Source organism: Myotis nattereri, assembly GCF_964212035.1.
Source record: "Myotis nattereri genome assembly, chromosome: 8".
In the NCBI taxonomy this organism is placed as follows: Eukaryota; Metazoa; Chordata; class Mammalia; order Chiroptera; family Vespertilionidae; genus Myotis; species Myotis nattereri.
In genome coordinates, this window is record NC_138083.1 from 7952113 (window position 1) to 7978999 (window position 26887).

At 47.9% G+C, this 26887-nt stretch overlaps 1 protein-coding gene and 1 pseudogene across 2 annotated transcripts; one reads left to right on the top strand and one right to left on the bottom strand.

Annotated features, from left to right (window-relative positions):
• On the bottom strand, positions 1–26284 carry RTF2 (replication termination factor 2). The gene is made up of 9 exons (XM_081096774.1): positions 26136–26284; positions 24266–24360; positions 23495–23588; positions 20901–21040; positions 17487–17565; positions 3653–3766; positions 1679–1733; positions 1504–1599; positions 1–433 (listed from the first exon to the last, which is right to left on the bottom strand). Exons 1-9 carry the CDS (start codon positions 26202–26204, stop codon positions 258–260), a joined length of 918 nt encoding a protein of 305 aa, XP_080952900.1. The 5' UTR covers positions 26205–26284; the 3' UTR covers positions 1–257.
• Positions 4268–6600, top strand: LOC308523196 (beta-1,3-galactosyl-O-glycosyl-glycoprotein beta-1,6-N-acetylglucosaminyltransferase 7-like; annotated as a pseudogene). The gene is made up of 2 exons: positions 4268–4335; positions 6122–6600. The product of its transcript is annotated as a beta-1,3-galactosyl-O-glycosyl-glycoprotein beta-1,6-N-acetylglucosaminyltransferase 7-like (transcript).
• Positions 26285–26887: the final 603 nt, after the last annotated feature.

Here is a 26887-nt window from a genome sequence, read left to right on the forward strand (position 1 = left end):
TGAGGCATCTGGCATCTTTAATGGTTTCGAGCCTGGGAAGTGCAGCCAGCACGGCTTAGGGGCCAGGACGGAGAACTGAGCCGGGAGAGGGTGGCGCGGCCACTGGGTGTGTCACCTACATGCCTCAGGCAGGAGTGGCCACTGGCACCAAGGTCTGGGGGACACCTTGATGACACGGTGCAGGCCCCCTGCACAGCCAGCGCCCACACGCCGGCCTCCAGGAGCCGGACGGAGCCTGCGCGGGGCGCGGTCGGGGCTCAGAAGCAGTAGGACGTGTGGGTGACCCAGTGGGCCGACTCCTCCTTGGAGCGCTTGGCGGAGCTGTGGGTCGTGAAGAGGGACTTGTAAGCCTCGGACTCCTCGCTGTGGGCGATGGACCTCTTCGCGGCGCCGCAGGGAGGCTTCCCCGCCTTCCCAGAAGAGCTCCCATTAGCTGTTGGGAAAAGGAAAAGCCAGGCGCTTTACGGCTGGAACTAAAGATCATTCCAAACAGCACGTTCTCGAAGGGAGAAAAGTAAGCCTGCTCCTTCCGGGAATTTCCCTCCTCCTCCCTTTATCACAGGGGTCCTCAAACTTTTTAAACAGGGGGCCAGTTCACTGTCCCTCAGACCGTTGGAGGGCCGGACTATAGTTTAAAAAAAAACTATGAACAAATTCCTACGCACACTGCACAGATCTTATTTTGAAAAAAGCAAAACGGGAACAAATACAATATTTGTATTTGCACGTGGCCCGCAGGCCGTAGTTTGAGGACCCCTGCTTTATCATCTCAGTCACCGCCTCCTAGAGACAGACGAAGCTACGGCGTTTAAAATCACACTAACTACTCAACTTCTTGCCTCATGCCCAGGCTCACGAGGGCATGGGATGGCCTGTTTGACGGCCGAATCAGAGGCAGTGGGAGGCTGAGTGAGCTCCCCCCTGGGGCTACTACATGGAGAGCAGGGGTCAAACCCATAACCACTGTGGCTGCTACTCACAACTCGAGGTCAGACATGCTCGTACCTAACCAGTCTGTGTTTTCCTTTTTGTGAAATAAATAGTGTTTTGCTTTTTAGTTAAAGGTAGCAGGTTTCAGGAGAAATGCGTTGAATTCTGGACTATTTGTTGAATGGCTTTCAGAACTTGGCCGAGAGGCGGGTGGGGGAGGGAGGCTCTGAGCGCCGGGTGGGGTGCACACAAACCCAGCCCCCGCCCCACGCTGAACCCCAGCCCTTTACCCAGTCTCTGGCATTCCAGGCCCAGGTCGGGCAGCCTCGTGAGCCTGGCACCAAGCGCACGCTCCACAGGTCAAGGGAACATCAGCACTTGTGCCCAGACCCGTCCGTCCCGACAGGCTCCTGCTCTGGGGTCTGCAAGTGTTTCTAGTCCCCAAGAGAGCTCAGCGCATGACCGAGACAGGACTTGGGATGAACCTCAGTTTTTGAGTTCAGGCCAATAAAGCTGTGACGTGACCCCAGGGCCCAGCTTTCTGAGCAGCCGCTGCGGCTCCCTGGGACCCACCTGTACTTCTGGGAGCCGGGCCGACTTTCTTCTCCCGGGAGTCAAGGCTGGAGGCCTCAGGCTTTCCCGTGTTCATTGCGGACGGCCCTGCGGACTCTGTAAGAGAAGCAAAGTCAGAGAAGCAGACCACCCAGGGCGCGAAGGCCGCCCCGCCGCCTGCTTTGCGCGCACCTACCGTCACTGGCCGCCGGGTGTGAGACAGACTCTGCCGCCTTGGCCTTCTTTGTTTTCTGCAGGGAGAGGAAGTGGGGATGCACCTCATTCCCTCCGGTGCCTCAGCGGCCGCCCGCCACCCGAGAGCCTCACGCCAGGCCGTGCGGTGCACTCAGGGCGGGGCTCACTTGAAGACAACCCCAGGCGCCATTTATTCCAGACCCGGACCCACTGCGCGTGTGCCCAGTCATGTCCTCTGCCTCACTCAAGAACATCTCTATAGAGAGCTGCTTACGTTCACATCCCAGAAATCACATTCGCAACATGTTGACGGTGTTCAGTGGTAAGTCAACGTGAATGGTGACTGCTGTCCACAAAGGAGCAGCTAACTGAACGATCCAGCCCGCGCAAGCACCCAGTGGGCTTCTCCGGGCGCTCACACCGCCTTCCTGTTTGCTCGCTGATCCACGAGGGCTGAGGCCGTGCTGAAGGACACTGGGCCGGTCCTCCCGCCTCGGGATTACTGCCATTAAGATGTCCAGGCACTAGGATTCTGTCGCTCCTAATTTTTAAAATGCAACGAACCACTCTAAAACCGCATGGCTGTGCTAGAACCGACTCAATCACAGGAGAAATAGGACTTCGTTCATTCAGAGAATTTCCTTTAAAAATGCCATTTTCCTAAGTAGCCAAAAGATGGCACTACAGACACACAGCCTAACCATCCAGAAGGTTCCGCTCACTAGACAATGTGGGAAAAGGAACTTTCTCGGGCAGGAGCCCTGAACTTACAATGCACACGTGCACGTGACCTGTAACACTCGTATACGACGTAAAAACCCGAGGACAAGAGCGAGCCCTTCAAAACAGAGAGAGGCAGCTGCTGAGCTCTGAGCCCTCGGCTCACGCAGAGCTCATGTGAAAGGACAGCCGCCTCCTGCTGGAGTGTCTGAGGAAGTGTCCGGTGTCCGGCAGCAGTAACCAGAGCTCCGGTGAGCACCTCTCGGAGAGGGCGGAGAGGGCATGGGCGTCCCGGGAAGCCTGGGACAGACGCGACAACTCACTGAAGTCAAGTGTCCGCCACCACGCGGACATCTCCGGAGCTCGGGTGCCTTCTGTGGCCCCGAGGGCGGGGAAGGCTAGGGGCAGCTCCAGGTGCTCCAGGTGCTGTTGGAGGGGCTGTACCTGGGGGCCGGGGGTGGGCACAGGCTCCTGGGGGCCCAGGTGTCCAGGCGACTCCTGGACACTCAGATCTGGGCAGCGGGCTCTTCGGATATGCTGGGGTAATGGCGATTTTCCTTGATTTCACAAGTTATGAACCCTGGTTCCAGGACCCTCATGGGGCCCCAAATCCAAGGATACTCAAGTGCTTTATGCAGATGGCACTTACATAAAGAGCACTTACGCGTGACCTACATGAGCACAGACGCTACGGCAGGGTGTGCCTACACGTCACTTCATTCCTGTGGATCCAGCACAGCGCTCAGCGTGCGGCAAATTTAAGTTTTGTTTTTTGGAACTTTCTGGGATCACCCCCCACCCCCAAATAATTTTGATTCCTGGTTGGTTGAATCCCCTGATGAAAACCCGCCGATACGGAGGGTTGATGGGTCTCTTCTAAAATCAGTGAGAGCAGCAATTGTGATGGCTCAGCCTGTGGTGCTGTCACCTTCCCGACAAGCTTGTCCCTGACAGGCCCTGCTCCCACCCCACCCCACCCCATCCCACCCAGACAGGCCCTGCTCCCACCCCACCCCACCCCACCCCACCCCACCCCACCCAGACAGGCCCTGCTCCCACCTGTGCAGTCACTGAAGACGCTGAGCGAGGAGGAGAAGCGCTGTGCCCACCCCACAGCGAGGTTGCGGCAGAGCCAGGCTGGACTGTCCAGTGCCCAGGCCCTGCCAGGTTGTAAACAGGCCTCAGACCCTGCCAACCCCAGCAGCCACTGCAAGGCAGGGAGAGGAGCAGCAGGGAAGGGACACAGGACCCTTACCTTCCCCAGCCTCGCTCTCAGCCTCCTCTCCTCCATTCTGCTCCTGAGTGTGTCCACGTCCTCCTTGGTGCCATTGAGCACGATGACGTCATCCTCCTGGAAGGCGGCCCCACACTGGAGAGAGCAAGACAGACAGAGTCCATGACCAGGGGGCAGCCGCCCCTCCGCCCCCTCAGCCCAGCCACAGCCCCTGGGGCCGTGGGGAGATTCCCGCGGTCCCACCTGCACCTTTGGTTTAGCCAGCTCCGACCACTGGCTATTTACTGTGCTCTGTCTCCGAAACCCATCACTCTGGGGTCAGCTCCTGCTCTAGGGCGGGTCTCATGACTGAAGAGACCGTCCTTTGACCCACAAATCCTGAGGTCGGTGCCACAGAGAAGGTATAAGAACGACAGCCCTAGCTGGTTTGCTCAGTGGATAGAGCGTCAGCCTGCGGACTGAAGGGTCCCAGGTTCGATTTCGGTCAGGGCACATGCCCTGGTTGGGGGCTCGATCACCAGTGGGGGGCGTGCAGGTAGCAGCCTATCAGTGATTCTCATCATTGATGTTTCTATCTCTCTCTCCCTCTCCCTTCCTCTCTAAAATCAATAAAGTATATATTTTTAAAAAAGAATGATGACAGGTCCCAATACAGCATCCAGCCAGGACTGCCTGGACGAAAAGGAGCCTTTTCTGGCCATCACGCAGGGAGGCCTGCTGGGGAGGGGCAGCCCGTTCTGCGGGAGGAGGCCCGGGACACCCCATGCTGAGGGAGACAGGGGCAAAGCCTTCCGCTGGGGGGGGTGTCCTCCTTGGAGGGGAATGAAAGGGACCCGCAGGAACAGAGTCAGGGGGGAGCTAAGGCCCGGGGCTGGGCGGGGTGCAGGAAGCCGCCTGAGAACAGCAGAGGCAGGTGCCCCTTGGTTCCAGCAGCCCGCACTCGCCCTCCCTGGCACTCGGCTTCCTGTGGCTTCTTCCCGCTCCGAGCTGCCCCTTTCCTAGCTGATAATGAGGGCAGTGGTGGGTTGTGAAACAACGCCCTCAAAGCACTTCACCCTGAATAGAGTTACAATGTGAACCAATTCTATTCAGAGGACCACCCCTGGACAGCACTTCTGCTACTGAAGATTCTAGCACCTTAAAAAGGAACGGGTGTGAACCCCACCCTAAGGCAACTCTGGTGACTGCTGCTGAGAGAGTCTACAGCACCTCCCTGCCCGTCTCCAGGGGGCTGAGTGTCTAGTCTTCAAACCATTGTTCATGCTTGGGAGCCAGTTAATTTCCGGCGCGCGTGCGGCCCACAGAGGCTGCTGCGTGGAGGGCTGAGGGGTTACGGACGTGTCTACATGCAATGACCGTGCACCAAGCCCCGACGTGCTCTCCCTCACACACACACCACCCTGGAAACCACCTGTGATTTCAGGGACACACGAGAGGCTGGGGCACGGATGAAGACGCGGGTCTGGTGGACAGAGATCCTATCTGCTCTGTAACACGAGAACGGCCACTCTCTCTGCAGCCTTTAAAATAAGTAAATATTCCAAACAGAATTTTTTGTGGGGAGAAAGAGTAGTTCCAACACCCAGAGGACTGTACTTTCTATGAGCTGCCCATTCCCACCTGGAGAATAACACTTAACTTTCTTGGAAATGAATTTGGTGACAGAGTCACACATGTAACACACTTTCACTATGGCCACAAAGCTGACTGCACAAGACAGAGAGAAACACCACCACCACCACCAAGAAGCAGGGCTCAGAAATGTTTGCAAACCGAGTGGTGCTCACGCTATTTAAAAAGGGAAACCCGGCAGGCCCTGCAGGTGGCCTCCATGGGAACCTCCCACCCTGCCAGACACAGCGAGCCCGAGGCTTCAGCCCGAGGCTGGCCCGACTACCCTGAAACGCTCGGGGAGGCAATGACCAAAGAGCTACTACTGCGCACCGATTTCTAAATGTCAGCGTGAACCTGAGCCGGAACTGTGAACACAGCACTAACAGGGCTGAGGGGAGGGCGGCAGGCCAGCACCCGACCCCCACGTGCCTGTCTCTATCAGGGAGCGAAACACACTTAGCCCACACTTCACCCCGCAGGACAGTGCGCTACACATGAGACGTATCTTCTTTCATCACTGAAACGACTGAAAATACCCAATCCCAGGGGCTCTGGGCTTACAAGGGTGGAATGTGTCCGTGAAGTGGGGCTAACACTGTGGTGGGACCCGGATGTTTCACACTGGCCGTCAGCTTAAAAGAAAAACCAACAAACCCAAACCTTCCGACCTCTCTCACACTGAAGCTACAGTACAGCACCAACCTAGCGAAGGGCAGCACAGGGCGAGGAGGAGCTGGCCGTTTGTGCAGCTTCTCAGAGCGGTTCACGTACCTCAAAATGTTTCCTGTGTTCACATTGGTGCAAAGGCCCCAAAGACGCATAAGGCTGCTGTGCAGACCCTGGCGAACTGTTCTGAAATATCTCATTTCACTGGAGAGAGAAAGTGGCACACCCTGGCTTTATAAGACGACAGGCAGACAGTAACTGTATGACGATCTAGTCCATTCCAAATTCCAACGGAAGTATGTCATTAATCTTTGTGACAGGATTTTCCAATCAAAACCAACAAAGAAGTCACACACTACAACGGAAGCAATGGAGTGACAAAAACATCACTCCTGGAGCAGGCCAACCAGCAAACATGAAATCCAAGACAAGCAAAGTCGTCCCGATCCGCCCTGAAGGAAATACTGTGTCTCCAAACAAAGGACTCAAAGAGCCACCCTGTAACACGACAATTTATTCTGGAAGCCTTCCCATGTACTAACGAGGAAGTCTGTGCAGTTTGCACTGACCGATGTCTGTGCAGAGACATGCTTGAGTGGTCCAAAGATATCCGCAGCCCCGAGCGACACTTCTGGGTGACCCTGACCGCCTGGAAGGTGAGGACAGCCCAGCAGTACGCTGTGTGTTAGAGCACGGGCGGCCACAGCTGATTCCTAACTGAGGTTCTCTCTCTCAGCTCCTTTTTGTGGCTGGGCCGACAGACAGCTCTCTATCTGCCAGACCTGCCACTTGGGGAGCACAGGAGGGGATTTCAGGGTCTGAAGTTGGCTAAGTGCCCTGTGCCCAAACGACTTGGCTGCTTTTGTTCCCTCTCCAGGAAGAAGAACTCACATCAAACGGAGCCTTTTGAAAATTCTAAATGCAAATATTTGGAAGGTTCTCCATCCACTTAATAAACTAGTGAATCCCTGCTAGTGCTGGGCATTGTGTTAGGGGCTCCTTAAGAATGAAAAATAGTTATTAAATGTGTTGATGGCAAGTATGACAGTTGAGATAGGCTCTCTGGAAGGCCTAGGGAAGTGCCCCCTGCTCCCCTTGCCCCCCACGCAAGTGGTCTTGTTTTCTCTCTATGGAAAGCTGGCTGGCTCCTATGGGCCCTGGCTTCCACTTGAACAGCTAAGTTCCTCAGTCCAGATGACAGCACAATCAACGGATCCAGTAGAAACCGGTCGGGATTTTCCCATAATTTCTCACATCCACAGAACATCCCATTTTCCAAATCACCTCAGAGGGTTTAGCGCAGCAGTTCTCAACCTGTGGGTCGCAACCCCTTTGGGGGGTCAAAAACACAGGGATCGCCTAAGACCATCGGAAAACACATATATAATTACATATTGTTTTTGTGATTAATCACTATGCTTTAATTATGTTTAATTTGTAACAATGAAAATACATCCTGCATATCAGATATTTACATGATGATTCATAATAGTAGCAAAATTACAGTTATGAAGTAGCAACAAAAATAATGTTATGTTGGGGGTCACCACAACATGAGGAACTGTATGAAAGGGTCATGGCATTAGGAAGGTTGAGAACCACTGCCCTACGTGCACAAGCAGCACAGAAAGTCAGGGCTGTTGGCATCAATAATAAAGTAATGATTTGGAATCATTACAGTGGCACCTGAATAAAATTAGTTGCTGTAAGTCTTAAAACCACCACTCCCAAGGCGTGAACAGTTCAGGAAGTTCTGGCTATAGCACTGTGTCCTCACACTGCTCAACTTTACACCCACGCTCCCAGCTGGGAGGTGCACTGTTCCTCACACTGCTTGCCTTCACACCCACGCTCCCAGCTGGGAGGTGCACTGTTCCTCACACTGCTTGCCTTCACACCCACACTCCCGGCTGGGAGGTGCACTGTGTCCTCACACTGCTTGCCTTCACACCCACGCTCCCAGCTGGGAGGTGCACTGTGCCCTCACACAGCTCCCCTTCACACCCACGCTCCCAGCTGGGAGGTGCACTGTGTCCTCACACTGCTTGCCTTCACACCCACGCTCCCAGCTGGGAGGTGCACTGTGTCCTCACACTGCTCGCCTTCACACCCACGCTCCCAGCTGGGAGGTGCACTGTGCCCTCACACAGCTCCCCTTCACACCCACGCTCCCAGCTGGGAGGTGCACTGTGTCCTCACACTGCTCGCCTTCACACCCACGCTCCCAGCTGGGAGGTGCACTATGCCCTCACACTGCTCGCCTTCACACCCACGCTCCCAGCTGGGAGGTGCATTGCACTGTGTCCTCACACTGCTCGCCTTCACACTCAGGCTCCCAGCTGGGAGGTGCATTGCACTGTGCCCTCACACTGCTCCCCTTCACACCCACACTCCCAGCTGGGAGGTGCACTGTGTCCTCACACTGCTCGCCTTCACACCCACGCTCCCAGCTGGGAGGTGCACTGTGTCCTCACACTGCTCATCTTCACACCCACGCTCCCAGCTGGGAGGTGCACTGTGTCCTCACACTGCTCGCCTTCACACCCACGCTCCCAGCTGGGAGGTGCACTGTGTCCTCACACTGCTCATCTTCACACCCACGCTCCCAGCTGGGAGGTGCACTGTGCCCTCACACTGCTCGCCTTCACACCCACGCTCCCAGCTGGGAGGTGCATTGCACTGTGTCCTCACACTGCTTGCCTTCACACCCACGCTCCCAGCTGGGAGGTGCATTGCACTGTGTCCTCACACTGCTTGCCTTCACACCCAGGCTCCCAGCTGGGAGGTGCACTGTGCCATCACACTGCTCGCCTTCACACCCACGCTCCCAGCTGGGAGGTGCACTGTGCCCTCACACTGCTCGCCTTCACACCCACGCTACAAAATGGACAGAAGGTCCTGGCACAGGAGCTGAGCTCACTCCTCTGCGCACTGGAGGAGATCACAGACCCTCCGCTACCTCCTCGCTGCCACCCCTTTCCCCCAGTTGGCAGGAGGATTGAGAGAGAAGGAAGAGCTGAGCGCAGGTCAGGCACATAAAACAGACTCCTGAGTTCATCTTGAAGGACTCCAAGCAGCACTGGATTCTGTTTACATCAAACACTTTGCAAAACCAATAAAGGACTGAAACGATGACTCACGAAAATCAGCGCAATTCTTATGCACTTACCCACAACCAAGAAAAAACTTACATCTTCACGGAATTTAAAACAGCTGCTATCAGCATTTAGATTTTACCAGGCAAACGAGTGTCATTACATCTCCCTATGCTCATGACTAGCTAAAACCCCACAGTATTCCCTTAGAGGGGCCATCAAACATTTCAGATCACTAACAAAAAGAAGAAAAACTTTCCTTCCATCGTAAATTCAAGATTAAGCGTAAAAGTCCCCATCAAAGCAATCATGGACTTCATAGTTATTTGACCCCCGGGGAAGCAGAGAGGCCTCAAGATGACCTTGGAAGTAGGGTCACTTTTGTGCGTGAATGTAAACTGACACGGGACAAGGCAGCTGAGTTTTGGGGTTTCCTTTTGCAGGCTGCTAAGTCCAGACAGCTGTGTACATGGGCCAGGAGACGTGCTGAGGACCAGTCAATCGCCTGCTCTGCTTGCCCACAAATTCGAGTCCTCGACAGACCCTCTGGGGTGATGTGCTGGCAGAGGTGGCGGAGACAGAAGGTACTGTGGCAGGCGAGGCTGTCGTGGAACCACACCGGCGTCAACAGCACAGTCATTTTCACATGAGCTGAACCACTGGGCTGGGAGCTGTAAGGAGTGTTTGCTTTCTCCTTCATATCACTTGTTTCCTTGACTTGAAATAAGAAAATATTCAACCAAAGAAGAAAGATGGGAAAATGATCCTTTGATACCAGTTACTCCACAAGCAAATCTAGAAAAATGCTCTTTTAAAATATCAACGGCATATTTCACAGGCCTAGAACGAACTCTCCAAAAATTCATCTGGAATAAAAAAAGACCCCGAATAGCTGCAGCGATCCTGAGAAAGAACAAAGTAGGTGGGATTTCAATACCAGATATCAAGCTGTATTACAAAGCCACTGTTCTCAAAACTGCCTGGTACTGGCACAAGAACAGACATATAGATCAATGGAATAGAATAGAGACCCCAGAAATCAGCCCGAACCAATATGCTCAATTAATATTTGACAAAGGAGGTAAGAACATACAATGGAGCCAAGATAGTCTCTTCAATAAATGGTGTTGGGAAAATTGGACGGATACATGCAAGAAAATGAAACTAGACCACCAACTTACACCATACACAAAAATAAACTCAAAATGGATAAAGGACTTAAATGTATGACGGGAAACCATAAAAATACTAGAAGAATCCAAAGGCAACAAAATCTCAGACATATGCCGAAGCAATTCTTCACTGATACAGCTCCTAGGGCAGGGGTGGGCAAACTTTTTGACTCGAGGGCCACAATGGGTTCTTAAACTGGACCGGAGGGCCGGAACAAAAGCATGGATGGAGTGTTTGTGTGAACTAATATAAATTCAAAGTAAACATCATTCCATAAAAGGGTGCAGTCTTTTTTTTTTTTTAGTTTTATTCATTTCAAAAGGGCCGGATCCGGCCCGCGGGCCGTAGTTTGCCCAGCCCTGTCCTAGGGCATTGGAAACTAAAGAGAAAATAAACAAATGGGACTACATCAAAATAAAAAGCTTCTGCACAGCAAAAGAAACCATCAACAAAACAACAAGAAAGCCCAATGCGTGGGAAAACATATTTGCCAATGTTATATCTGATAAGGGCCTAATCTCCAAAATTTATAGGGAACTCATACAACTTAACAAAAGGAAGATAAACAATCCAATCAAAACATGGGCAAAGGACCTAAATAGACACCTTTCAAAAGAGGACATTCAGAAAGCCAAGAGACATATGAAAACATGCTCCAAGTCACTAATCATCCGAGAGATGCAAATCAAAACGACAATGAGGTACCATCTCACACCTGTCAGACTGGCTATCATCAACAAATCAACAAACGACAAGTGCTGGAGAGGATGTGGAGAAAAAGGAACACTCATGCACTGCTGGTGGGAATGCAGACTGGTGCAGCCACTATGGAAGACAGTATGGAGTTTCCTCAAAAAACTAAAAATGGAACTCCCATTTGACCCTGTGATCTCACTTCTAGGAATATATCCCAAGAAACCAGAAACACCAATCAGAAAGGATATATGCACCCCTATGTTCATAGCAGCACAATTCACCATAGCTAAGATCTGGAAACCGCCTAAGTGCCCATCTGTAGATGAATGGATTAGAAAACTGTGGTACATCTACACGATGGAATACTATGCTGCTGTAAAAAAGAAGGTACTCTTACCATTTGCAACGGCATGGATGGAACTGGAGAGCATTATGCTAAGTGAAATAAGCCAGTCAATGAATGAAAAACACCACATGATCTCACTCACTCATGGATAATAAAGACCATTATAAACTTATGAACAAAAATAGATACAGAGGCAGAGCTGCCTCGAACAGACTGTCAAACTATAGCTGGAAGGCCGGGGAGGGTTGAGGGGTGGGGGTGGGGGTGGGGTAAGAGATCAACCGAAGGACTTGTATGCATGCATATAAGCATAACCAATGGACATAAGACAGTGGGGGGTAGGGAAGGCCGGGGGATTGTTAAGGGCGGGAAAAAAAGGAGACATATGTAATACTCTTTGTAATACTTTAAGCAATAAAACAATTAAAAAAAAAGAAAAAGAAAAATGCTCTTGACAAGGCTCTACTATCAACTGCAGGCCACTTTTATAGCTATGAGAAAGAAATCACAAGAAATACATTGCTATGGACTGTATCTTAAAGGCAATGTATTAATGAGTAATTAATTAATTAATGTGTAGATAATTTCTCCAGCCTTCTAGGAACAGAACCTTCCTGCTAACTATTAGTTTCCCTAGAGGTTAAAGTTTAAGGCTGCCTGTGCTGGACATTATGCAATTCCCTGAGGTTTAATGTTCACAGAGACCATGAAGACAGCAGAAAGCTAAAATAAAATAACCTGGAGACCAGAGAGGAAACTAGAATTCACTGACCACTTTTGAAAATATATCCTCTTCCCAAACACTTTCTCTCTTTTCCACCCCACACCCCTCAATCCCCATGAAAATAACTAAAAAAACAAAAACAAAAGAAAAACCCCCAACCAGTATGGGTGTAAATTTTTGTTTTCTTCTGACTTTAAAACACCCACACACCCCACTCACCTATCACAGAGACTAAAGAAATGAAGCCAGAGAGCCAGCAAGTCAAATGCTCCTGGTCATACCTCTATAAACTAGAAAATCCCAGGTGTCTTGCTAAAATACAGATGATTTGGCAAGACTATGGAGGGGCCTGGGAATATGCCTTTCTCAAAAAAGAGTGAATTAAACCTCCCGGGCGACGTCCATATCACAGGACCATGGATCATGCTCTGAGTAACAAGTACATAATTTACTTTGCAAACTGTAATTACTCCAGTGTGTTTCTTCTTGTTACAAGAAGGAAGGAACACAGTGGGGAATATAATTGATATTTTGGCTAGTGATTTGTTTATAGTGAACACAAAAAAACCTAGCAACTACATCTCTTTGGACCGTGTTTGCTGACATCAAGTGTGGGTTTAGAACACGATGGGTTTAGAACACAGAGGTAGCTACTTCAAACCCGTCAGTCTCTCCTAGTTAACTGAACAGCAAATGCAGAGGGAACTGCAGAATGAAAAGTAGAGAAATGCACACTCTGAGTATCACTGAGGTTCCTGACATCTGGCTTATGACACTGGTTCCTCTGAATTTCAGACCTTACCTAAAAAATGAAAATTTCTTTTAGGCTTTGACACTGTGACTATCTCACTCATTCACCTTTTCACAATGCACTACAGTTCCTGAAACGGCGCCATAATTCTTCCTTTTGGCAGAGTTGGCAGGAATGGCTGGTCTTCACCGCCTCTTCCTGGGCATCCAGCCAGACTACATTTCCCAGACTCCCTTGCAGTTAAGTGTGGCCACATGACTGAGTTCCGGCCAATGGAATGCGAACAGAAGTGATGAGCACCAGGGCCAGGACTGGCCCACTAAAACCTCCTAAGCTAAATGCTCCCTTCTGAGTCCCCATCAATCAACCGAGTGGAGAACACTCCAAACACCAGAGGAGGCCCGAGCTACAGGACAGCAGGAGCTGGAGTCCTGACGTTTCCCTCAGAAGAGAGCTGGCCAACCACAATCTTTCACTGTGTTGCCCACTGGTTGTCTCCGCAGTGAGCCAGCCCTGAGACACTTCGTATTCATAAACTTTAGAGACCCTGAACGGCAAGTGTGAGTGTGACTCCCGATGACAAGTGTGCAAAGCTGTCACTTAACTTCCTCATTTAAAACGGTTATTGTTTGGAAGTTGGGTCTAAAGAAAAAGTGTCTGAGAATTTACTATAATTCCTTCATTTTACATATTAGAATGTCAAGCCCAGAGAGGTGCGTGAGCCACAACCGATATACCAGGCTCTCAATACTGGTTTCGTGAACGAATGAGTGACTCCCACCCACGTATGCCAGTGAATGTCCCATGTTCTATGCTTTTGTAAACTCTGGAGTGTTTTTGGTTGAACTGTGCCTCCCCTACCCTCCATCGCCTCCAATGTTGAAGTCAGTCAGAATGTGACCGTTGGAAATCAAGTCACTGTACGTGTCATTAGTCATACTAATCTAGTATGGCTGGTGTCCTCAAAAAAGGGGGGGAGATATGGGTATAGAGAGGGACTCCAAAGAGGAAAGGCCACAAGGGGAGACGCAGGGACAGGCGGCCATCTGAAGTCAGGGAGAGAGGTCTGAGACAGCTCCTTCCCTCCCAGCCTCAGAGGAACCACCCTGCAGACACACAATTTCCTGCCTACACCCTGACTGCAGACCTCCAGTCTCCAAACTGTGACTGGAAGCCACCCAGTTTGCGATGCCTTGTATGGCTGCCCTAGCGAGCTAAAGGGTAGAGTACTACATCTAGTTAAGCAAAGGCAGTATCTATGTAGATTACATAAGAGAAAAGTGCTTATCTTGCTCTTCTGGCAACAGATTTATGTTTAAGATACTTTCCTCCCTGAGACACTCCTGAGTTGAGCCAGCGTCCTGTCTGCCTGCAGAAGGGCCCTCAGGAGACAGATGTAGCTGGAGCTCCCATCCTCACCTGGTCTCTCCTGTGCAACCCTGACACAGTCAGGTCCCCTTTCCTCTGCTTCCTTCCCTTCCCTTGAAGTGCTCAAGGTGCCGACTTTTAAGTTTGCTGGTGTTCGGTGAAATTTCTCAAGCACCAACAGAAGGATTTCAGAGTTCCCTTGTAATATTGCCTTTTCATGACACACTGTCAACTTCTCCGTAAAGCTCTGTTATGTATGTTTGTCAATGTGGTTACATTATGTGTGGGTTCAGCCAATGCAAAGGAAGACTGCCTGATCCAGGAGACGGTCACCATTATGGTAGAAGGAAAAATGTTTGATTGCTTTAGGTCAGAGTCCCAAATTGGCAGCCCATTAGAATTACTCTGAGAACCCTAAAATAAAATAAGTCTACACCCACCTAAGACTTTGGTGTAAGGGTCTGAGATGGGGAATGGGAACTTGACAAACTACAGTGGTGATTCTACAGAGAAAGCCTAGTTTAGGAACTACTGATTTAGGATATTTGGCTTCTGTAATACATTTCAGCTTAATTTTCCACCTCTTCTATTTACATTCTTTCAAGCAGATGTCCTGAGTGTACTCGCAAATGTGTGCAACACTGAAACAACATCACACACACGACTTGGTACACACACATCTGAACACAGCAAACGCAAAGTGCCTCTCCTGCCCATGGAGCACATACCAGCTGAGTTCCCTGAGTTCCCGCTCCTTCACAGCGCTTCCCACAGGCTCCCTTTTCATACCTGCTGTCAAATTTCTTGCCTCAATGGCTCCCTACCGCATTCCTACCTGGACCTGCTCCTGGGTCAGGCACTCAAAGTTTCCACCACCCAGTCTACTCACATCTCTGGCCTGTCACCCTGCCCCCCAATCCTGCCCCACTGTGTGGCTATACCTTGTGCCCCATCTCCTTGGGCTGCCTGGGCTTCTCCCCCAGTGGGGCTGCTCTTCCTTTTCCTCTTCAAAACACCCTCCAACTCTTCCACCCTATCCCCTCCCCCACTATCATTTGCAAGAGCATATCACAAATTTCAGGCATTTCCCTGCCACATTACTGTCAGTATCTTAGCATTTTTTCTTTAAATCTACCCATTGTTTCTACTTAAATTTACTTTAAAAGTTAACTTTATATTCCTGTCATAAGAATTAAAGAAACAGCATTCCTTGCGATAAATATAAAATAAGCATAAAAATGCAGAGACCACAAAACAGTCCCACTGGAGCCTGCCTGCCACAGCTCTGAGCATAGGTCCTCTCTCTGGAGAGCTCGAGGGGCAGAGGCGCTGGAACACACTAGGGCAGAGACTTTCTCCTCTAGCCAGCAGACGCCGGAAGGAGCGACGAAGTGGGGGTTACTTCTGGTGCTGTCTGCGGTCCTGTCCCTGGACCGCCCCACACCGCCCTCCTCCCACCACAGGCAGGTCCTGTCCCGTTCTCTGGGCAAGTCTGACTGAGGAGAAACGGCCCGGCCCTCAAGGCCTAGAACAAACACCTCCTCCTCCATAAAGCCAATCTCATCAGCTCTGTCAAAAGGAAGTTCTCTGGCCCCTGGCCTCCAATGGCATCCTGACCATCAGTTTGGTACCTGGCCTCAAGCAATAAGGCAGAACAGGACTTTTCAGGGACATACGCTCCTGCAGGACTTGTCTCCAAGAGCACAGGGGCTGTCGCCACGTCCGTGTTTCCCTTGGACACTCGTCCATCATTGTTAATATCGGAGATGTTGCAAGTACATTCCGGAATGTACTTTCTCAACTTTTCTTGTAAAAGCTTAATGGGACAGATTCTAAATTATCCGATGGCTTTATTCATAATCACCCCACAATGACTTCTTCCTACCGATGACCTTTTGCTTGTCTTTGCATCCTAAATAAATAGAATCACCAGTGTGTCCTCCTCTACATCTGGCTTCTTTAATAGAGGGACCATTTTAAGAAGAATGGCCATCTGGCCTAACTTAAAGCTGCCTTGTGGCTTCCCACTGCTCCAGCGTGGCTGCCTGGGCCCTATGTGGCGTGACCCCTGCCCGACCCTCCAATCTCACCTACTTCTCCTCTCTGCCCCCATCCTCCACCACACTTTCTGTTCCTTAAACCAGCAAAGGCCTCTGTCACTTCTGAGCTTTTGAACTTTGCTTGGCTGCCTCCTCTGCACCCCTCAGGTCTTCGCTCAAACCTCGAGGTACCTTTGCTGACCCACTAAGGTGGCCTCTCTCCCTATGGGACATCCACCCCGTGTTTCTTTCCTAGCATTTGTCACCATTGATGCTGCCTTGCTCAGTCATTTGAGTGTCTATCTCTCAAACTGGATGGTGGGTTCCATGCAAACAGGGGCTCTCAGTCTTATCCACCATGAGAGCCAGCGAGCAGCGCTGGCCCCACCAGCTGTTCAACAAAAGCTGCTGAAGGAGAGGCGTTCACCGGAGAGAGAAACAGCGCAGGGAGGCCTCACAGGGTTAACACGGGTGAAAATATAGCCCAGAGCCACTGGCATCCATGACACTAAACTAAATGCCAGGCTTCCCAAGGGCCAGCAGAACACCAGAGACAAACGTTCCGGCTACAGCAGCAACAGGCGGAAGCAAAGCCGTCACGTCCGCTGAGCAGGCAAGCACCCAGGTAAAGTGCTTGCTCACTCATCTGAGCACCTACTGAGCACTGGATGTGCCTGGAGAGAACCAGCCCTCAGACACGCCAGGAGGGCAGAGGATTCTGAGGGCAGTGGAAAGACTGTGTGGCACTATGATGACGATGACACGTGTCATTATATATCTCTCCAAACCCACAGAATACACACCAGTGACCCTTAATGTAAACTGTGGACTCTGGGTAATGCCAACGTGCCAGTGGAGGTTCATATTGTAACGAATGTGCCACTCTGGTGGGGATGTTGGTAACAGGGAAGACTATGCACATGTGTATGGGCAGGGCAGGGGGAATATGGGAAATCACTTACTTTCCTCATAATTTTACTGACCATAAAAGTACTCTAAAAAAATAAAGTCCTATTTTAAAAAAAAAGAAGAGGAAAACCTCACAGTCCAGTGGGGAAGCCACCACATAGCTGAGGTCAGTGGGATCACACAGTGCAGGGAACGGCGATCACTCTGGACTAAGGTTCCCAGGAAGGACCCTCCAGGCTGGCAGGGCAGAGGGAACAAGGCACAGCGTGCTCTGAGCTGGCAGCAGCAGGGACATGGCAGCACAGACCCAGCGTCCGCAGTGACAAGCTACGGGAGGCTTGTAAACAGAGAAACACTAACTGGATCCACGCTTCAGAAAGAAGTGGAGGACATGAAATCACACATGGAGGGCAGGACCCCACACCATCTGTTTCCTCAGCCACTGAGAAGAGCCGACACATGTCACCCACTCACCGTGTGACAGACTTCTGCTCGTATCTCCTTCAAGGCTCGTTCAGAAAACACGCAGCCACAGCAGCGCAGGAAGCAAAACCTGGAGGAAAAATGTGATATGGGGAATGACTTACATGAAAATTTAAAAATTATTACCCACACTATCAATGAACATGTGTTCAGTTTACTCAAAGGCCAAGAACTACAAAGAAAAATGGTTCCATTTGATTAGATTTATATATATAAATTAAAACCACATAGTCCGCAGTCCCATCCCCACACCCTTGCTATAAGCCTTTAGAATAAAGTCTCTCCTATAAATAAAAATAAATAAATACATTTTTAAAAGTACTACAAAAAGCAGAATAAAAAGACAAAAAACAGAAAAGTAACTCAGAAAAAAATATTTTAAATACATATGTGATTCAGAGTTTATGAATATTAAAAGAGGTACTGAAAAACAGTAACAGCCTGGCTGGTGTGGCTCAGTGATTAAGCGTCAACCTATGAACCAGGAGGTCACAGTTCGATTCCCAGTCAGGGCACATGCTTGGGTTGTGGGCTCGATCCCCAGTAGGGGGCCTGCAGGAGGCAGCCAATCAATGATTCTCTCTCATCACTGATGTTTCTCTCTCTCTCTCTCTCTCCCTCTCCCTTCTTCTCTGAAATCAACAAAAAAAATTATTAAAAAAGCAATAATAAACAATAAAATAAAAAAATGGACAAAGGCCAGTAACATGTGGCTCACAGAAGAAATATAAATGTCCAACACACACAGCAGACGCTTAAACTCAGCAGTTAAAGAAATGCTCTTCAGAACAGTGACAGAACGCTTTCCCTCTCAGGCCGAAATGGATTCTGGGGGACGGTAATGTGTGGCAAGTGTGAGGAAACAGCATTGGTGGGCCGGGTGTACAATGCGGCCCGCACACAGGAGGACGGTCTGACAGTGCGGGTAAAGCGTCGAGCTCCAGAACCTCCTTGTGCTTACGGAGCTGGTAGTACAGACGGCACCGCCCGGGACAGGGAAGCCGAGGAGCCACCTGAACGGTCACGGGTAGGGGATGGCGGACAAGCGATGAGCACTCAGGCAGCTCCTACAAAGAATAAGGTGACTCTGCAAGGCCATGAAAACATGTTCAAATCCAAGAAGTAGGAAAAAACGTTACAAACTGTGTAATCTGACTCCATGACTGTTTGTTTCTGTCGCAGAGGTGGAGGGAAGCATGGCATGTTGGCGCTGGGAGGGTCTGCAGGGCCATTAAACAGTAAACAGCTAATAAAGCTGCTCTGGGGGCGGGGATTGGGGGAAATGAGCAAAAGCACTTTCACATTTTACTTCACATATTCCTCTAAAATCACCACAGAAGGTTCTCCAGTTTCCTAGGGGTTATAGCAGCTGCAGACTGCCCTAACAAAACCCGATTCATAACACTGTACTAAGTTCACTAAATGTTGTTTAGGACCAAAAAAAATCCTATTTCATGGATGCTTACTAATTATTAGTAATTGAGGAAGTTACTTGTTAAACAAAGGCTCAACTTTTTATTATACAACTAATAAATTTATATTTTTCTATATATTTAAATCTTTACTATACGAACTTTACTAAACAGACAGACAAATCGACTTTCTTGTGCAAAAGCCCTATTAATAGGAGGGCAGAGCCGAACAGGGGAAGCCCAATTACCTGGGAAGAGAGAGAAGAAGAGCAAAGGAAGGGAAAAACTGGGAGAAGCTACAACCAGAGCAACAGCTCCCGGTAATCCCTGGTCGAGACCCTGGAGCTGTGTTTGCTTCTGCGAAGTTCCTCTTTTGGGGTGAACCATGGCTTTCTTAAAAAGAAGTGGGAAGCTAGAAACAAAAGGTTACACACTCTATGCTTCTATATTTATACTAGAGGCCCGATGCACGAAATTCGTGCAAGAGTAGGCCCTCACAGCACCAGCTTCATCTGGAAGGTCATCTGAATGGTCATTCCGCTGTTCGGCCATTCAGCTGATTTGCATATTATGCTCTTATTATTATAGATGGAATATCCAAAACAGGTAAAACTATTGAGACAGAAGCAGGTGGGTGGTTGCCAGGAGCTGAAAGGAGGGGGATTAGGTACATGAGTCTGGTTCCCGAATAGTTCCTACTTGACCCAAATGGTGAACGTTAGCTTTTATTTTATTATTTTCCAGCTTTATTTAGGTGTAATTGAGGACTAGGAATTGTGTGTATTTAAGGTGTACAACCTGATGATCTGATGCACGTCTATACTGTAAAATGATCAGCACAGCAGGCTGAGTAACAACCACTACATGCTGAAGTTTGAGAGCGAGGCTGAAAAGATTTACATTCAGACTACTTGAAGAAGAACAGAATCCTCGGCTATTCTGCCTCAGCAGAGGTGATGCTCTCTGGCATAGATGGCCACACACAGCACATACGCCTGTTAGACGAATGTATACAAATGTGCCAGAAAGCCCCAGACAGAATGTGGTTGTTTACAGGTCAGTAAAAGTTTCACTTACTTGAGATGCTTTCTCCCCCTTTCCCGAATAAAAGTAGTAAAAATCACTACTTTTCAACATGTAATGTGTTACATGGAAGATTCTGTCTAGACGACCAGCTATTGAAAATATTTCTAAATGGTGGGAAAAGAGTTTAGAGCTTTGGCTTAGAGACTCCCTATACAAAGACACCTACAAACTCATTCAACATTCATATTTTTTAAGGGAGAAATACACAAGGCACTTACATTTTCAATATAAATCTCAACCTTAAGATTTCTGGTACTCTAGCTAGAGTATTTTGGGCTACAAATTCAAATCAAATAATTATCAGCTGGGCCTTCAGCTGACCGACCAACCACATATTCTGTAACACTGTACCCACTGAGTAATTTTTAGCAATGACGAGGAAATGGGAAGTTTGATAGGAAACATCTGCCCTTTGCTTTCTTTCCCATAGGAAGAGATCAGATAGCCCAACCCAAGTCTCATAAGCATCACGAGCCCTAGCTGGTTTGGCTCAGTGGGTAGAGCGTCAGCCTGCGGACTGAAGAGTCCCAGGTTTGATTCCTGTTAAGGGCACATGCCTGGGTTGCGGGGGGGGGGGGGGGGGGGGGTCACTCCCCAGCAGGGGGCGTGAAGGAGGCAGCAGAGCAATGATTCTCTCTCATCACTGATGTTTCTATCTCTCTCTTCCTCTCTGAAATCAATAAAAATATATTTTTTAAAAAAAGCATCACGAGAGAAATGTTTAAAATCCCTCTTTACTGCAGGTTCTCCTGCTCTCGAGAACAAAGTGAGTGCACTTGGACGCCACATCAGTGGACTTGGCTGACAGGGCATAAACCATCCAAACCGAAGAGCACCTTACAGAGTCTGTGTGATCACGAGGCCGAGGCACGAGCCCCACAGCACCAGGTCACTTCAGCAGACTGACCTGTGTCGGCCATTCATCTCCAAGCCCACGACCGGGCAGATGAAACGTGCGCGCTGGAGGTCATCATGCTTGTCGCCTTTTGTGTTTCCTTTGTCCCCTTCCCAGGCGGGATTGTCGGAAAGCCTTAGTTCTGTCACATTCTGTGAAAAACCATACATATTTTAAGAATTCATTTGATAAGTGGATCACCCTTCCCTTAATACCACCTAAGTCAGTGGTTCTCAACCTTCTGGCCCTTTAAACACAGTTCCTCATATTGTGACCCAACCATAAAATTATTTTTGTTGCTACTTCATAACTGTAATGTTGCTACTGTTATGAATCGTAATGTAAATATCTGATATACAGGATGGTCTTAGGCGACCCCTGTGAAAGGGTCGTTCGACCGCCAAAGGGGTCGCGACCCAAAGATTTGAGAACCGCTGAAACAGAGAAATTGTTATTCTAGTCCCTTCCCATTCAAACCTCTTTTCCCTACTTTCCTGTGGCCATCAATTAACATGGCTATAAAATTAAATCATAAATTGTGACAGAAAACATGATTTTTAAAATTTACTAGCAAATAAGTTAGTTAATTTCTATTTCACAAACATTTACTATTTACGGAAAAGTAACTTCTGACATGCAAAATTACTCCACGAAGAGAAAGCTTTATAGTAATTTCATCCAGAAAGGACTCTTTCCCTGCGCGTCAATCCTCACTGAGGCTATTCTGTATCACTAACTACCATGTTTACTCCATAGCTGGGGAGACAGTAAAATCTGAGGCCATGGTCTAATGCAGCCGTGGGCAAACTACGGCCCGCGGGCTGGATCCAGCCCGTTTGAAATGAATAAAACTAAAAAAAAAAAAGACCGTACCCTTTTATGTAATGATGTTTACTCTGAATTTATATTAGTTCACACAAACACTCCATCCATGCTTTTGTTCCGGCCTCTGGTCCAGTTTAAGAACCCATTGTGGCCCTCGAGTCAAAAAGTTTGCCCACCCCTGGTCTAATGAACCCATGGCAAATATTAGCCAGAGAATACCCTCATATTCCAAGACCTAGCCTTTCAGGTTTTCAAAAAATTCAACTTTACAAGGAGTGACTTAGCCAAACTTTAGCACTTGAGGCATTTTCCACATTTAACCGCACCACTGATTTCAACACTCTGGAGAGCAGTGAGCACCTCAGCAGGAAAGCCACCATGCCGTCGGCGTCCTGGTTTACAGCAAAGATGTGTCCCATCAAGTTCTCTGCTCTGGGCATTTGTGGACTATTGGCTGACAGTAATGACAACCTTGTACGTGTGCACTGCTTTCTTTGAATCACTTTGTCTTTACAGTTCAGACTTTTGGAAGAGGTTTTTTTGGAGAATTAAAATGAAAAGTTCAAGCACATACATTGAATACTGGTTTAGTATAGAACTGTATAAATAAGTTTCAATGAGAATCACATTTTTGAGAAATTATGTTATCATGGGTCTTTTAGAAGTGAATACTCTTCCCAAGGCAAAAGATGACAAAAATCAGCATGGTTATTTCTATATCACTATGATTAGATACATTTCAAAATTACTGATTTGCCTGAAATAAACATATCCTGTATCCTGTAATCATTCCAAGAATTCAAACAAAAAGCCTATTATAATAATAAAACACTTAAAAAGAAAGAGACTAAAAGAAAATACCCAAAGTCTTAGATGAGGAGTCAGGGACTCTGGTCCTGGTTTAGCCTCAGTAACTGGCCATGTGCCTCAGGAGGTATTTATAGTGAGGGTGAGCCAAAGTGTTTGACAGCTTGATGGTTCTCAAATGCTTCGCTACTTTTCTAAATTTTCTCCCACTGACCAAATTTGAAAATCTTGTCCTTTCAACAAACTTCCTTTAAGTTGTAGGGTTACTACAAACCTTGTTTTTCCACTTTCATGAAAGAATTTTAACTGCCAATCAGAACTTCTAGTCAGCAAGAGATAACCACAATGATTTAACAGTGGTCTACCTATAAAATTCTCTAATTCTATAAAAGTGTCTTTCAAATAAAAAATTCAAGTAGTTGAGTTTTAACTACAAAAATAAGGCATCCCAATGTTTATACAGCACACTGAGAGGTTTTTTAAAAAATATTTTTATCTTTTCGTTAATCCTCACCCGAAGATATTTTTCTATTAATTTTTAGGAAGAGTCAAAGAGAGAGGGAAAGACAGAGAGAAACACAATGATTGGCTGCCTCCTGCACGCACCCCAACCAGGGCCCAGGCTGGGGAGGAGCCTTCCACCAAGGTACGTGCTCTTGACTGGAACTGAGCCCGGGACCCTTTGGTCCGTAGGCTGATGCTCTAGCCACTGGGCCAATCTGGCTGGGGCACATCGAGAGTTTTCAAAGCTCTCTCATGCATATTAAATCACAACAGATTTATAATGCAGAAAGTACAGGCGTGGGACCTTCCGGCTTAAGCTTTAAGTGACCACCCAAAATCACACCTTTGTTAGCTGGCTGGGTGGGACTGAAATCCCAAATACTTGAGTTCGGTCTATAATGTACATGAATTCTGTAAGATAAATCTTAACCACAGAGACCCTTGGAGCACTTCAAAATCACCTGTGTTACCTTAATGCTTTTAATGTGAGACGCTGCCTTCGCAAGGGCTTTTTCAGAAGATTTGTCCAGTAGAAACTCAATGACAGCATCTTTGTTATAAAGTCTGCAACAATAAAGATTAGTCAAAGCATTCTGGCAACAATTAACCTTCACACAAAGGACGAAGACTATATTGAGTACAATCCAAAGGCATTTTACATTTTATAACAGAAATGCCCGCCTTATTCAAAAGGTAAGTTTAATCCTCTCTCAACTATTTCCAGAGCATACAAAGAAAGAAACTAGTTTAAAATCAAGTGCTCAAACTGGCAGTCTGAGGGCTGAATGTGACCTTAACAAGGATTTCAAAAATTGGGAAATTTAATATAAAAGTACATATTTTCAACTTTTCCTGGATGAAAATATAAAATCAGAAGTTCTAGAGCCACCTGGCTCACATTCTTGAACTGCAACTGGCTGGAACTGAGTAGCAGCTATCCCTGTAGATGGGACATGAACTCTCCAGTTTTCCCCAGTTCCCATCATTCCCTAATGACTCACATGGCTCCTTCGTGTGTTTATGTTTATAACTCAGCTATTAATCTCCGAGTTTTCAATCCATGGATTAAATAAACCAAATTGAACAAGTTTGTACAGAATTATGTTCACAGGGAATGATAGCCTAGGTTTTTCAAATTTGCTTGTGGTAATTAACATTTGATGAATCAAGAACTGCATTTACACATTAAAATTCTTTTAAAAATCATTTAATAAAAACTCATCTCAATTAAGAAACCATACCTGCCAAGTTCACAGGCAACTATTGGTCGCCTTAGTATTTCTTGACTTAGAGCACAATAGTTCCATAGAGCCACCAGTTCAGCATCTTTGTCAACCTACAAAGAGAAAAAAAAATCTTTTTAATTAATTTTCACCTCTGAAAGACATGATCCACAGATCTCCACATAAAGGCTTATACAGTAATATCACACTATGATGATTTTTGGTTTTCATAAAGATAATGACACAAAAGTTGGGATGTAAAAAGTCATAGTAATCAATACAATGTGAAATAAAGTCCCCTGTAAACACGACACCTATGACAAAACAGTTTACCTCGCATTATTATATTGCCTATGTAGGCTACATATAAATATTAATATTTGCATCTTAACAGTAAGTTAGGGAAGCCATCCAGAAAAAGCAAACAGTCCAGTTTCATTTCTAACAATAGGAAAGGCTCCAAAGTTAGCAGAATATAAGGATGGAAAACTGAGAAGACAGGCATTATTATTTATAAATTTAGCACAAAGACTATTTAATTCTGCATAAAATCACCAATTTAACAGAAGTGTTTTTTGCAGACTGTTCACCAGGGGGCATATCAAATCCTTAACCACAGTATGAAAATGCAGAAGTAAGACCATAACCTTCTAATGATAGTTTTACCTATATAATATCCCATGTCCCACTCTTTCCCCCTCCTAAAATGCCAAACCTGAATAATGTAACAAGATGGCACATTTGGGAGAAAAGAGAAATAGAAAAATAAAAACATTCCCTTAAAGCTGAGTTTTTGAAGCAACAACTGTGTCTGCTGTGCTAAGTGGTATAACTTAACCTTTTAATCCTCATAAAAACCCTATGATTCAGTACTTTTACCTTTGTTCCTGAGGAAAGTGAGGCACCAAAAGGTCACAGAGCAAATAGATGAAGGAGCTAGGATAAGAGTGGGCTGGCTCCAGAGACCATGCTTTTAATCATCGCTGTCTATTATTTCAAACCAAACCAAACCAAACCCACATTCCCGCAACTGTTACTCTATCCATACCCCGGATTCAAAGCTACACGTTGGCAATTTAAATAGCTTTTATCAAAATTCGCACTGTAGTGGAGCACAAGTCAAACACTGCCTGAGCCTTCTACTATCAAAAATCAATGACTAGGCTGAACTTTGAAATCCTGACCAAATGAATGGGATTCTTGGTTCCATTACCCACGGGATGTGAAATCTTGGTCATGTTACTGACTCAATTTCCCGGTCAGTAGCATGGAAATGACATATGATGTGATCAATTACCTGTGAGCATTAGGAATTCTTTATATTGTTTTTAGTGTGCTAGGAACTGTGCTACTTACAGAGCGGGAGAAGGGACAGACTGCCACCGGAAGCTCACTGTCCCCGAGACCGACGTCAACCAGCCATGAACGCGGTGTACAGGGGGCGGTATGGTTTTAAGAAGACCTGCCTCACGGGGATAAGGGGTCGTTCTGGGAGGACTGCCCTGAGAAATGAGTTAGTGTATACAAAGCCCGATAAACAGTACCCATTCGCGTCACTGTTACGAAGGCAGACAGGCTTCAAACCCTGGCGCTGTCCCTAGCGTCGCAACTTTCTCCTTTTCACTCTCAAGTTCCATGTCTGCACGATGAGGATGATAGCAGTACGGACCGATGTGAGAATTGCAAAAGACACCCCATATTAAGGGTATTTCCGGGTGAGTGGCAATAGCAAGCACGCAATAAAGGTCCCTTATTAATCCTGTTTTAATTTTAAATTCTCCACAAGGGATGAGCGCAGCTGCGTCTGAACCCGCTGGCCCCACCCCACCTCTCCTCGCTCCCCGGGGGCCCCGCCAACCCCAGTCCCCACCGGGCCCCAGTCACTGACCTTCTCAACCTTCTTGGGCCCCTTCACCAGTTCGTGCCTCTTGGGGATTGTTCCCCCGTCGCAACCCATCGCAAGCCGGGTGTCAGAATCAACAACAGTCCCGGACAGAGCCAACTTCCGGAGTCTTTGGCGATTGCTTAAGTCACTTCCGGCGCGCCGCTATGACGCAACACGCCTGTTTTGACGGGGCGGGGTGGGGCCGTTGCCAAGTCTCGGTTGCCATGGAGAGCATCGCTAGGCGCTGGGCGTGGCCCCGCAGCATGGGCTGCTTAAGGCTGGCTGGGCAAAGTAGGATGCTCTGTGTTTCCCCCACGCCCGCCGCGGCCCGCCCCTTCCTCTTTCTGGTGGGCGCTGGATTTCTGCTGCACCCTCGTGATCGCTCGCCCTTGCCCCGGGGGCGCGGCAAACTCAGGAGCACCCTGCTCTTGGCTCCTGTCCCTCTCTAGCCTGTGTGCCTCTGTGAGCGCCTTACGGGAAATGGCTGCTTTTATTAATGCAGTTAGTGATGCATATGAATGTAATCTATTATTCAGTTTACATGTATCTGTTTAGAAAAAGAAGGCATCTTTGTTGAGCACCAACTGTGACCTAAGCACTCACAGCAAATCCTGTGAAATTATGTTATAGGTGATTCTGGGGAGTAAGATCCTTTATCTAAATCCTGGAACTTTCTGATAGTCTCATGCATATTGTATATATATGTGTGTGTATATATACATATATACATATATACATATACATATACATACACA